Raw genomic sequence first — 14,460 nt, forward strand, 5'->3', positions numbered from 1 at the left:
AGTTCCTTCTGGAGCTTTCAATGACAACAAGAAAAGACGGATTTCCTGAAGTTTCGTTTTGATATCTTCCCAATTTTTTTCACTAATGGGTTTTTTGTAGCCAGGACACTTCAAATTTCTTGAATTGAAGATGTCAAATAAAGTATCAAACATCTGCAAATTAACAAAGCAATGATGGTAATGTTTTATAATGGAAATTTTTGTAGACAATTCTCTATTCATGACCAGGATATTTCAAAATTACCTCAATGAAAGTTGCTGTTGCTGTTGCAGTCATCATCGCTGAAATTTTGAAGCCCCAAAGTGTTTGCCAGCCGCAGAGCTTTGGCAGTAGAACTGCTCAGGAGTTGTGCCGCTAGATTTACTTTCATCTTCTGTGTCTTGAAGTTAATATGATCTCGCGTCAACTTATTCCCAGCTCGAAGTCCACAATCATCCTGCCATGGATAAGGATAATTAATAAACAATCATACAATATTCAACGAACCAAACAGCAAGACCCCTGTGCTGTGCTTTAAAGGTGTTTTTATTTTATTTTCAAAGTTCTCTTAAAATGTATACTAGGCAAAACCAACAAAGCAAAAATTTCAACCTGATTAACATTATATGTAATGTACTAACCTGAAGCTTCTGGAGATCTTTAATATGTTGCCAGCACACCCTTCCTTCATCTGAATGCACAACCTGGTAGTTTTCCAACATATTTCGAACTACCTTCATCATATGGCAGGCATCAAAAAACACATGAACATCCTGTCTGCTTGCTGGATCATCAAAAGAGGTTTTCAAACTTTGTGGGTCAAGACTGCATCCCAAAATTCGACACATAGCAACATTGCTGGCATGCCCATCCATTGTCAATCCTCTTGCTCTCATTCCAGTTTCATTCATAAGATGAAGCAGATGACGAACAAGCTGTGCCTGTGCCGAGGCACTTAGGGTTCTTGTAAAGAAGTGACCTAATGGCATTTCCCATGATCCATGCAGTCCAACAGCCATAAACACGAGGGCTTCTTTGGCATCATCTTCCCGGTCACCAAGTGGCTCCACGAAACCAACCATTCTTTTGTTAGCATTGACATACTCAATTTGGTGTTTGATTGCCATAGATAGATAGACAATTTTATTTATCCATTTGGGAGGTTCCCGCATGGAAATTGACAAAAAAAATTCCGTATCCATAGGATACCTATCAGTAAAACGTAGGATAAGAAAAAGAAAGAAAAACAAAAAAAGGATTGAAAAACGAGAAACAGTGCTGCGGAGCGGCTGGAGTGGCTGCCGTCTCTTACAGCGCCCTGCTCAATGAACGCCCTGCCATCGCATCAAGGGTGATGTTACAGAGAGTGTAGTTCTTCGGATCTTTTTCATGCAATTCTTTCAAGGTCCCAAAGACATCCTTATTAAAACCTGGTGAACCGTCCACCTTTTCAAGCCATCTATGGAGACCAAAAAAAGAAAATAAATTTTTTTCAAAAATTTGTATGAAATATTATTTGCAGTCAGGATGATAAAGGGAAATATAAAAATTTATATTCGTAATGTTTTGAAGAACTGTTCTGGAGATGTACAAGGTGAAGAGAGCACAGTTAGACTGGAGTATGAACATTTTGTTTCACAATAACACATAACAAAATCAAATAATCATAAGCTTTCAGACTATAGAAATGCAGTGTGAGGGCAAAATCACATTGTTCTTCACTCTATTCCTGCACTGGCTTTTGGAGAAGTTCCACAGGAAAGTCTGATTTTTTTTTTAAATGAGCTATATGTAAAGGTCCTCCCCAGTGAAAAAATAAATATTAAAAAAAAGATGCCTTTCAAACGACTAATGTTTTGCGCTGGACACAATCAGGGACATGACTTACCTGCAAAAGAACTTAGTTTTTCTTGCAATTCACTTGTCAACATGTTTTTTTCACTGAGCTCTTGCAAAAGGCAATCACAGGTTACCCTTGCTCGTTTTTCTCTCCTCCGAACATTTCTCAGTTGTTCTTCTAAATGTTCTCTCTGGGAGTTGAGTCGATCCAACCGATTCTTCATTTCAGCAGCATCAGGCAAGTCATATGTGTGATCCTGCAAATTAAGATGAGTCGATTTTATCTAATTCGTTATTTAAAGACAGGACTGACGGTTGGACAGAAAATTAATTTCAATAGAGAATAACTTAATCAATGCAATAAGTGGACACATATACAACATATTATCATTGATATTACAGCCTCAGAATATAACAGAATTAAACTAATATTCACATTTATTGAAGTAGACAGATTATGATCTTCATCTGAAATCGGTGATTGTTGCACTTCTGTTACATTGGCAGTCTCTGTAGAACGTCTGCTGTTTTTGGTTGTTCTTTTCAACTGTTTTATGGTGTCAACCTGCAAGATGGATAAATTCCTTTAAACAATAAATACATTTTATTTATTAATAATACTAAAATTTTTGTTGTCAGGCATTACTGGTGATTAATGGGTTGGGCCCGAGGACAGATATCATTAATGCCAGAGCAGAAGGCCAAGGGCCCAACCCATTAATCACCAGTAATGCCTGACAACAAAGATTTTATTGTATAATTAATACAAGGTAATGCCCACAAACCCTGATGTTGTTTGAAGAAGGTTATACAATGTTTATGGTGACCATTAGCACTAATTATTTTTGTTCACCTGTAAATGACTTGGAAAATCGAACACAGATGGTATGGTGCCAACTTTCAAGCGAACAGTCTGGCCAGTCTTGTCAAAATCTGTTTCCAAAAAATGTTTAGAGCATAGCCAGACTGTCTTGCTTGTTGGCAACCACAGAGATCCATCTGGGTTAGCTCTTTTTACAGCTAAGGCCCATTTTTTCCTTAACTCAGAATCCATTGGAAATCTGCAAAAAATGTTCAGTCACTGAGTCAGAAATGTATAAATCTGTATTACAATAATAGCCTAGTACTGGTATACTGTATATAGGTTTTTTTAAAAAAAGTTTACATTTATGTCGACAGCAAATTATGCATACATCAAGTAGCATGTTGATCATGCTATCCCTGCAGTATGATCATCATGCATGCCAAAATGTGTACTATTAATGATGCCCCTGCAGCTTTATATTAAAAAAAAATTTATTTACCTGTGAAATGTTATGCCTTCCTCCGTTGTAGATTCATTTCTACAATTTAGGCAGTTAAAACCCGCACAATGAGCTGGCATTTTGGAAAAAATATGTTCACATCCATTCACCAAAGCAGTATCTTGACCTCACCAAGATGGCGGTGCGCTCCTCCCATGAGGAATCACGTGATGTCTCCTCTAGTGATGTAACTCATTGGTTTGACACCCCTGCTCTAGACCATTTATAGTATGTTCAGCAACTTATGGCTGGCGGAACGAACGAGTTCTTATCTGGTAAATGGCGTATACTTTTAAAGCACATTTCTACCTTCTTCGAAGGCCCAAAGTGCTTTACATTCACAAATTCACACACTGGTGGCTGCTCTATATCTATTGGTTTTGTATTTGGCTGCTCTGAAGTGTTGTCCGTTGTGCAACAACTGATGCTCATTTTCATCGGTATGTCGTCAAAAGGGTATCCATGAATTCTAAGCTCAAGCTGGACGCAAAAATATAAAATTGTGGGCGTGGTACACAAAAAACCCTCGGGAAAAAAAATCTGCTGACACAGCTAAATAATGAAATTTAGGGAAAAAATGTTGCAGTTCTAAGGAAATCAAGTTTTTTTGTTTGTTTGTTTATCAAAATAATCATCAAACCCCTTATATTTCTACATTGCGGAGCACAACCTCGAGGTGTTTGTTGGTTGTTACGGCAACAAATATGCTTGAAAATCCAGAATAAAACTGGAATCGATTTCTGATCATGGCTCATTTGATTCCTGATGGAAAGATGCAGGTTCCATCATTTCGTCTGAAGTAAAGCCATAGTGAATAACAAAAACAAGAAATGTAAATCATAATTTAAAGTCAGACAGTTACTTCCTTAACCCTTGTGCTATCTTAGATGACCCCCCCTTCCATTGAGGTGTTCTCCCTACCATGACAAAGGTGGATAAAGCTTTCATGTAATCCATGGACACCAGTGAAGATCACACATCATTGAAGAAAAAAGGTTCAGCGCACTGTCTAGTGGGTCTAGATGACCCAACTCCCAATGTTAAAGTGCCTAGGATAGCACAAGGGTTAAAATAATTTAGGCAGTTTAGGCAGCAACTCCATTTTTGAAAACCTGCAATTTTACAATGACGTTTATCTAGTAATTAAATATGATTTAAGAACTCAATTTGTGGAAAACACTTTTTTGGAAAGCATTTTTCTGATTGCAAAAGTGTTTTTTTCTTTTGAATTTTCCCCTTTGACAACATGACAGAGCTGGAATGTTCCTAACTCTGATCTCTACTGCCCCCCTCTGTTCACGGATGGAAAACATTTCCAAATATTTTTGGATTTTTGTCATGAAGAAGTCACAGAACGGTTTTGAAACAGTTCTTTTTAAATTGAATTAGTTTGGTTTTCATTTTTACAGTAATGAAGATATTTGATAAAAACAGTAATATTGTATGGATGAGAAAAGCCACTGAGAAAAGGTAGAGAGACAAAATAGAAAAAAAAGCATTAGAAACTCAATGCTACATAAAGATGAATATATGGATGCTTCATTTCAGTAATTGATCTTTAAATGTCATGGTGCCAAAATGCAAAGCTGTGAACCTTCTCCAGGGGTGCAGATGAGGATTTGTCCTCCCCTGCTGGTCATTTTTGACATGACACCAAATATTCTGCAGAAACAGCTGCTATCATGAAGGCTACAGCACTGTAGCCGCGCCCAGCCTCAGATTATCGTAGATGTTGTTCAGGGATGGAGGACCTTTCCTCATTTCCACGTAGGTCGGGTTCTCAATGTCTTGTTTGCTCCTCTGTCAAACAACAGGAAAAAAAATCTGAAACACTTCATTAAACCCACAAAGATATTCTTTTAAGTGGGTTTCTCTGTTCATTATGAAAGATCTGGCTGGTTGTGTAACGATTGTGGTGGTTTTTTATTTTTGGTAACAATGACATGATTCCAGTTTGAGAGTCCTGAGAGTTCCTTTTGCTTAATCACTTAACAGAAAGTGGTTTACAACCCACCACTAACGTAAATTGTATCATAGCGGTGCAAAGCTGCTTTTCTCCATGAAAGAATCCGTACTGTCACTGCTGTATCAGCGCTCTTCATGCTACGTACACACCAGGTTTGGAAACACGTGTTCAAGCAGCCACTTTCAGTTATGTTTATGTGCATATATGCACGTTTCTGCATTCAAAATTCTCGCGTCTAGCGCATTCTTGAATGTGCATCAGGTGTCTGGTGTGAAGGTAGCATCAGTATCTGCGTTACTTGCGTAAACGGTTTAAGAGCTGTAGGCTACGTCCGAATTCCCACCCTAATCCTTAACTACTAAAAAACCCAAATAGTGTGGAACTATTTAGAGATCTGGATTTTAAAAGTAATTCGGACACCACGCTTACTACTTTTTGTTTTTCCAAACTGTGAACATGACGTCACCAATTTCACTAAGTGAAAATGGAACTGATGAGAGTCTTACGATTATTCATGAATCTTGATGTTCTGATGATTAAAACGTTGATGGTATTAAAACATACATTTAAATATATTGGCTATGTCCAAATTCCCACTCTATCCCCTAACTACTGAAAAACTATATAGTGCAGCACTATGAAGTGCCCTGGATTTTAAAAGCAGTTGGGACACTCTGCTCACTACTTTTTTTTTTTTTAAATGGCGAATATGATGTCATCGATTCCACAAAGTAAAAAGTTATTAGAGGTTTTTTTGCGGGGGGAATAAATACTTTTCCCCGGCAGTGCGGCTGAGATGTTTGGAGAGGAGTCATTCTTCTGAACTGATCAGGATCAGGTTTGGATCGGGTTCGACCCGATGATTCAGCAAACAGAAGTTACCATAAGGCGGATGTAGCAGCAGGTGACGAAGCTGCTGTACAGGAGGGTTGACAGTAGCAGACCAATCAGGATCCACATCAGGACGGAAATCTGTTCGTTAGGAGGAGGTGCTGCAGTCTGTGTCTTTGGAAGAAGAGTGTAACTTTTTCCGGCTTCATCCACGTGAATTACTGGTGAATTATGAAGTGCAACAATCATACAGAGAGAATTTCTGTTAGAAAAGTAAAAATAAAATTCTGAATAAATAATATTTCATATGAAAATATTAAAATAAATATCTAGATCAAAAAGAAATGCTCATGGAAACTTCCTAGAACATGTTTTACTCACCAGATTAACTTTTTCTATGTTTATTTTTAATAATATTTGCCCATTTTAAATATAAAATGCAAAAAGCCACATGATTTAGGAAAAATGTAATCCCTGTCAATCTAAAAGCCTAAACTGTCCATAATTCAGATGAAAGAAGTCATGGAAAAGTGAAAAAATATTAATTACAAGAAGTGTATGAAAATGAAAATGTTTTTAAAAATCAAGTTATCCATTTTAAACTCTTTCTTGAGCAGTAAAAGTGAATTTCCGTCAATTTAATTTTTTTTTACACAGGTCAAAACCTAAATGATTTTTATTTTTAATTTTTGAAATAGAGATGCAAAAATATCTGCATGTGGTTACAGGTGATGCTGAACGGATAAGGGCTTATCTCTTGCTACACAAGTAAAAATGTGACAGATGCTACCGGTAATTTAGCAGCAGATCTGATTTAAAAGAATATGTTGCACTGGTTCAATCCTCGGTTCTATCTTCTCCTTGACAGAAAAACTCAGTTCTTTTCATCTGATTTGGAATTTTTCAGTCATTATTCTGAAGTTTTCTTCCTAAAAATAGTTCACTTGGGGCTTTCATTTGTGTGTTTTGTGTTTGAAGTTGGCCTGCAGTGTCAAACGCTCCAGCCTTGTTTCCACTGAGCGGTGCGGTCCGGTTTAGAATAGTCCAGGCAGTTCAGGCAAACGTTTCTAATCCAAGTTGGATCCTCACGATGCATGTGGGGTGAAACTAACAACATCAACAATGGAGGTGATCCAGCAGCTCATTTTTTCATTTGCCTTTTGGTTCTTTGCAGATAAAAAGCATTTCATGCTGTCTGAGAGAAGATTGCGGGCGGCTGACAGGAATACAGCTGCTTTCTTGGAGCTTAGGGTTTTGTAATTTCAATCACCAGGTTCCAGCAGTAGCTGCGCCCTAACCGATCCAGTCCATTTTTCTATGGACTTACAACCAACGGGAGCTAAATAAGTGGTACGGTTTGGTCCGGCTTTATGGATCTATTTTATAATGGACATGCTGAAAATACCGGACTGGACTGGACCGCTCAGTGGAAACGAGGCTTTTTAGACCTTCAAAGAAGAGATAGATAAAGAAGAACATGTGGTAAATCAAACTAAATGAAACTACAGACCTCTGCACAAATTCTCCAGTTACCTTGTAGTTTGGATGGTTTTCCAGTTGCGGTGTAAAACAGACCACCATGGCTCAGTGTGAACTCGCACTGGTAGGAGAGCTGCATGGCCTCCTCTCCAATGTTGACCAGCAAGAAGACAGTCTTGTTTAAACTCGCTTGATAAAAAACATTCGCGCAGTTGGAACTTCCCTTCTGGCAGAGCAGCTTTTTATTATTTCTGAAATACAAAACGAGATTACAGGTCCTGGTTGGTTTCTCAACATATTAACAAACATATAAATAAACATATTATCAAAAATATTCAGAATGAGTCAAACGGTCTGTGGCCTAAATTTCTGATCGACTGACAGAAAAGTGAGAGGAGAGGCTGACGGCTGTTTTCAGTGATGGATTTGCTGAGGTGAAATAACTACCTAAATGAAACGTGTGCATGTAGACAAAGTTTTTCAAAACAACACAAATACAACATTTCCTTTAGGTTTAGCATGACTGTTGTGAGTAGAATTTTTCTTTAATTTGAATATGAAATTTCATCTGCTAAATTACTGTCATTACCTTTTGGGCTGTCCCCTCTCCTTTTTATATTTTTTAAATTAAATAATTATTGTCACTGCAATTTTACGGAATATTGCTGGGGATGTAAAGGCAGATCAGGGTCAGTGAACCTCCACCATGAATCTTGGGAGTGTAAGAACATTTCTGCAGCTACAATTTCTTAGGTTAATATCTGGTCTGTATGCAAACTTCAAATTATGTGGAATTACTTTGTCTTTGTAGCTGCCTGCCAGAGAGCTGTATAAAATTCTTCTTCTAAGACAAATTAGAAAATGTGACCTTGAGATGGACCTTCTACAACGTAATGCCAAAAAGACCAGCTTTGAAATAGAATTGCTGGAGCACCAGCGTAAGGTGAGAAAAAGTTTGTGAACATTTAATCTGTTATTTGTTAAATGGAGTATTAAGCAATAAATTCACTTTTTTTTATTACAGCAAATAAATAATAAAGAAAGAACAATCAGCCTTTGACTCTTTGACTAATTTTATTTGACATAATTTTGGCAAATATTGTTCCGTACAAAAAACATGATGCATAAAATGTGCTCGGCGCTCAGCGCTGCTCCACCGTGGGTCACGTTGGCTAAGAGCGGCTTCAAAAGATATGTTAAGTTTCTATCGCAACTTAACATTCCCTGAAACATACCTTTGTTTTTGGAACAGAAGGCTGAGCTTATCCGCTTTCTTAGCCTCAAACCTACCGAGGTAACTCACATAACTTGCTTTCTGGAACAGGGCCCAAGCTGTTGGCCAGATTAACATCAAGATGTTTATACCTCTCCCCCACCTCCACAGAAAAGCGCACACGGAAAAAAGGTATGGCATGTTGCTGCCCCACTTAAAAACCACAATCTTCTCTTTTTTTTCTTGCCAACATTCAGTATGAAATGATTGATTCCACACCAAAGAGGCCCACCATTACTCTGTCTCATATCCATCTCTGATGCAACAGAACAACTGTGAGGTAACCGGAGTATTTCTGTAAAGCTCATCCCATGATGGAGTAGTGAGCAACAGTCGATGTTGCATGTTGGCCCTTACTTTGACCCGACTGTGGACTCAAACCCACAATTTTCCATATTGAAGACGTACACTCACTCTAGCCCACTGATCTGGTGGACAATCTACCCCAAATACCTCCAACATAAAGTCTATTGAAATCAACATCAGCACAAACACGTATTAGGCTTGAGTCATGATGTGTCGTGATTTGTTTTGACGGGCAACTTACCCTGAAATACTATAGAGTCGAAAATCTTCAACATTTCCAGATTGGCCTGTGTGTTCACAGCCAATGATGGCTGACTGATTTGGGTAGACGTTGTAAAGCAGAGACTGGATAACGACAAAACCTGAAAAGTAAAACAAAAAAACAATTTGCAGGGTTTAATTTCAAACCAAAAGTGTTTTTAATGAAGGCATTGTCACAGATTCTGAAAATAAAGCATCAAAACATGCAAATAAAACAATGCAACGTGTTACTAGATGATAAAAATGAATCCTACCGTGGCTCATATGAGCGATGAAGACGACCCTGAGAATGAAGGGTACCATCTCAGCTTGGCTGCTGCTTCAATCTGTGAAAAAACACACATGAAACTGAGCCATCTCATCACAAAGACTACCCTCAAGCGATCAACACGTCAAAAAAAAGGTGTGACGCTGCACAAATAGAGTCAAACAAAGACACCAGAGGTGATATCTTTACTTGAGATCTTTAAGCCCTTTCCTGTTTCATCTTGCTATGCAAACAGAACACCAAGTCATATAAGGTAAAACACTTTCTGATCAAGAGTCTAGTTCAGCTTCCTTTTGTGCAAGCTGAACTAGTAGATAATGTTGTGGGTTAGGGTTAAAACCCAACAAATTCATGTTTTAAAGTTAAATTGCCTGCAGGTTTAAAATGTGAAGAAGTACATTTCTACGAAATAAAAAACGTGTTGTGCTGATCAAAGTATCCTTGAGGCCTGAAACCATTTTTACACTTGTGTGTCAAACTGTTACCATACGAATATTATTTGACATTTCATATTTGGGGATAGGATAGTGGGAAGCAGATGGAGATGGTTTGGACACAGGAACAGTGATGATGTGGGTAAAAGTATGCTGCAGTTGGAGAGGCCTGGAAGAAGACCATGGTTCTTGGATGTAGAGAAGGAAGACACGAAGGTGGATGAGTGAGGATGATGAAGGTCTAGGTGGAAGCAGATTATTTTTGAAGTTGAACCCGCAGTTAGAGCATTCATCTTGACTTGACTTGACTTGCAAAAGTCCAGAGCTAAAGGTCAGAAAATCCACCTAAAGTCCAACTAATAACAAAAAGAAAAAAATACCGATCTTTTACACCAAGTACCAAGAGGCCAAACTGGTTTCAGCAGTTTCAAGGGCCTGGAAAACCAGATGATTGAAAAATGTTTTTGCTGCAGTTGCTGAACAGATACAGAAATACTGAGGTCTTATAATCAATGCATGGAAATTCTGAGGTAAATGTTTGGTCCTCAGAGTTTAAGAGTGCATCAAACACAAATGAATAAACATTTGGAACAAATACAGCTGTCTGGAGCACTTATTTGTCAAGTTTGACTTCTACTCTAATGGGAGAAGCCACAACTTCTCAGAATGGAAAGGTTGGGGATGCCTTTGCATTCTTTAGGACAAGCTGTAGAAGTGACAGATGAAAGAAAGATAGATATAATTATGTATATGGATGGATTTACATAGCCATTTCTGTTTATTGATTAACCTACCTCTGTTTTATATTCTCTCATTCACTTCTACAGCTTGTACACAAGAATGCAAAGGCTTCCCCAGCCCAGCTGAGCGGCAGTCCAGAGTTTGACACAGGACCCCCTCCTGGTTGGACATATTTGTGATGCCTTAACAATAATAAATCTAGCTACTACAGCTGGACTATATGGTCAAAAAATAGTAATCTTGGATTATTTCATACCAAATACAATTTTTGATTTTAATTGACTTTTTTTATCCCTTTTTTTCAACTGTCTTAAACAAAAAGGGCAAATGATGGAATATATTTAACAAAATTTTATTTTAACATGTCCTTCGGAATTTGGCCCCGACACAATTTTCAGCTAAATACAAATTCAAATACAAATTAATTTTATTTATATAGCACCTTTCATGACAGCAAAGACAGCTCAAGGTACAAAAAAACAAAATCAAATGAAATAAAATACAATAAGATACATTAAATTAGCCCCACACAATAAAATACACAAAGACAAACACCAGTGGAAAATAAATAAAGAAAAACCAGAGAAAGCAGAAGGCGCCGTCTGCCCTGTCCTCCTGTTGGCAGGGGTGTCAGTATAAACCCAAACACCCCAGCAAAGGGTGAGAAAACACTCGTAAACAGTCTGATAAAATAAATATGTGTTAAAATATCATAAAAAGTATACAAGTAAAATTCTAGATTAAACAGAGATGTCTATGATAAAATGTCATAAAATACAAAAATTCTAGATTAAGCAAATAAAATGATAAAATGATGTGATAAAACATCATAAAACATAAAAAGATTGAAGAATAAATATATATGATAAAATATCATAAAATATAAAAGTTTAAAAAAAATATATATATATATACACACATACATAGATTAAACAAGTAAAATGTTAAAATTATGTAGTAAAACATACATTTTAAAGAAGACATAAAATCTAATTAAAAGCTAATTTAAAAAGGTGTGTCTTTAATTTCTTTGAAAAATATAAGGTGTAAAAATGTTTGCAGAACAATACAGCAGATGTTTAAGTATCTAAATATATAAAGAGAAATACTAGAATGCACTCAGCAGAGCCTTTTTGATAGCAACAGCTTTGAAACGGAAGTCTCAACCACAAAAACCAAAATCTAATTTTTGACTCACTGGACAAGTTGGCTGCATTTCACAGTACCAAGAGGTGCTACATCAGCCAGAAAATTCTCTGAGGCTTAAGTTGCGGCGCTTTTAGGACATAATCAAAGACAGCCCCTTTATACACATCTGTAAAATACTGCATTTACTTGAAACCATCTATTAATTCATTGTTTACTGGACCAGCTAGATCTGTGTTCACCGGCTCAAGCTCCAACTTTGTCAGTTGGATTTCTGTTTGGGTGAACCTTCCCTCCATGCATACATCGCATTCTTTCTCAGACTCACGGTTTGCAGCTTTAATGTGCATGCTTACTGTTACATCCTGCAATCGCAGGACGCCACGCATTTCGTGCCAGGTTTGACTATCGTAACTGAGATACAAACATCATTTTCATTACAATCTGCAGCTAGTACATCCTTTTAAACACATGAATCGTACATTTTGGGCATCTCAAGAACTTCTTTACCTTCATCAAAGTGTACCTTCACACCATTAGCAGTGGCCCACTTCACTGAGAAGAGTTCTTATGGGAATGAGGGGATGTAGAGGGCGTTCTTCTGCATCACTGTACATACCTGTGCATCTCCTCTGCCTTGTGCCAACCCAAAAGTACGCTTTCTGTCTGCCAGCATCTTAGCATCAGTGTCTGCAATTTAATACTTTTATTGAACTTTCTATTGGTGGTGTGGGTCCAACGGGAAAGCAAAGACAGCCAAGTCACTTTTCCTGAGTTGTAGTCATGAGATTTTGATATTTCTTATTCTGCTTAAGTTGACAATGTTCTTGTGTTTCACCAGAAGCTTTTGCAGGGAGCTTCAAAGTAACTAACCCTTTTAAAATGATGTAATCGTATAGTAGTAAAATACTCATTTTCACCCAGTGCCTACGTGCTTTATCAATCCTTCAAAATGCACACATCATATGAGACTAAGTAAAATGGTGATTACATCTATTGTCAGAACTGTTTGTTATTAGAATAAGTTTAAAACACGTTCTTACCTTCTACTGCACTGAAGTGCCTATAGTTTCTGCTCAGAAGCAAAGTTCTTCAATTACAGAATTGCATTATAATGGACCAACGGTTGTTTTACGGTTGTTGCGTTATAAGTTGTAGACGCCTGGTTTGCACTCTTTATACAAAGGGTAAATAGTCGGGGTGGGTGGGAGGGACTGGATAAGATGCATTGATTACCATCCATAAACCATTCTGAATTGTTTTATGTATTTAAAATAATCTAGAAAAATTAATGGGATTTAAAGTAAATGAGGCAGGGTTTCTTGTTCTTTCTCAATTGGCAAAGAAAAACCAATGCAATCCAGGTACAAGTGTTTCTGCAGATCGAGTTTCTTCTACTGCACACCTGTATCTGAGCATGTGGATCCCCTCAGAGGTTGTGAAGAAGGCCCAACAGCATCTCCACTTTCTGAGGATTCTCAGGAAGACCCGTTTGAAGAGGGAGCTGCTGACCGTCTTCTGCCGCTTCTCCATTGAAAGTGTGCTGACATTTTGCACCCGCTGTCTAAAGAGGGCATGCGGCATCTTGAGGGGCCGCACACATCCAGGACACCAGGGGTTTGAGCGGCTGCCCTCTGGCAGGAGCTTCAGAGTGCTGAGTGAAGGACAAATAGACTAAGGGTCAGTTTTTAATTAACGCAAACCATGAACACCAGGTCATTTGTAACCATTTGTTTTCTTTAGATTATTTTTTTAAACTAGTTATTTCTTTTTTTTGTCTCTCAATGCACTGATGTGGGACAGTATCCCAATTTCATTGTACTTTGTATGAAGTCTCACTGTGCATGAGAAAGATTTATCTTATCAGCTCTGTTCCTACACAAGAACAGGCACATGTGCATCACACAAAGTAACATTTGACCCAGAACTTTATACAATAGTTCATTGTTTCCTTTTTACTTGATGTCAAAAATACAACAAAGGAAATCTTCTTAAAAAGGGACATTTTTTTCCGCCCAGCTGCTTTTTCACACATATATTATCATCCTCCATCATTGCCAAGCATGCAAAATGATCTTGTATAATTTTTGTTAGCAGAGTTTTTTCACATCCTGTTTTTCAGCACTTGAGCTTTTGCTGCTTTTTTGGTGCATCTGCTGAAAAACCACAGTCAACACTGACTGATAATTTGATATTGTGGTTAGTTGGTTCCCCATCTTTCAGACTATGGAGTGATATTTCTGCCACCACGTTGCACACAAAACCATCTAAGTTGCACACAAAACTTTATAAGTTGCAAGTGAAAATAATAAATATTTGCTTTTCAATAATATTTTATTCTGCTCTGATTTTTTTTTCTTTCACATTTTTTTTTTGCTTTCAAATAAGTTTTTTGCGTTTGCAAAACATGTTTTTGCATGCGTTGTGTCAAATCTCGCTTTTGTCCTGTCTTTGATTTTGCTGACCACTTTGAGCGCGACTTAGGCTACGTTCACACTGCCGGGCTTAATGCTCAATTCCGATTTTTTTTTTTCAAAGCCGTTAACATTTCAAAATATATGTGAACATTTTTGATCTCCTGTGTGACCGTGAAATGACCCAGAATTGACCCGCATGCGCAGAGGAGTACTCA

General features: G+C 37.6%; 1 protein-coding gene and 1 long non-coding RNA gene across 2 annotated transcripts; both read right to left on the bottom strand.

Moving 5' to 3' along the window:
- Window positions 1-250: 250 nt before the first annotated feature.
- On the bottom strand, window positions 251-2,649 carry LOC110017347. Its single transcript, XR_002872583.1, has 4 exons — window positions 2,256-2,649; window positions 1,869-2,076; window positions 622-1,439; window positions 251-437 (listed from the first exon to the last, which is right to left on the bottom strand). It is a non-coding gene; the product is annotated as an uncharacterized LOC110017347 (long non-coding RNA).
- Window positions 2,650-4,188: 1,539 nt separating this feature from the next.
- LOC105356863 lies at window positions 4,189-9,623 on the bottom strand. The gene is made up of 5 exons (XM_011489986.3): window positions 9,494-9,623; window positions 9,220-9,340; window positions 7,454-7,650; window positions 5,972-6,141; window positions 4,189-4,923 (listed from the first exon to the last, which is right to left on the bottom strand). Exons 1-5 carry the CDS (start codon window positions 9,540-9,542, stop codon window positions 4,813-4,815), a joined length of 648 nt encoding a protein of 215 aa, XP_011488288.1. The 5' UTR covers window positions 9,543-9,623; the 3' UTR covers window positions 4,189-4,812.
- Between the last annotated feature and the right edge of the window lie 4,837 nt (window positions 9,624-14,460).

This window comes from Oryzias latipes, chromosome 21 (genome assembly GCF_002234675.1).
Source record: "Oryzias latipes chromosome 21, ASM223467v1".
In the NCBI taxonomy this organism is placed as follows: domain Eukaryota; kingdom Metazoa; phylum Chordata; class Actinopteri; order Beloniformes; family Adrianichthyidae; genus Oryzias; species Oryzias latipes.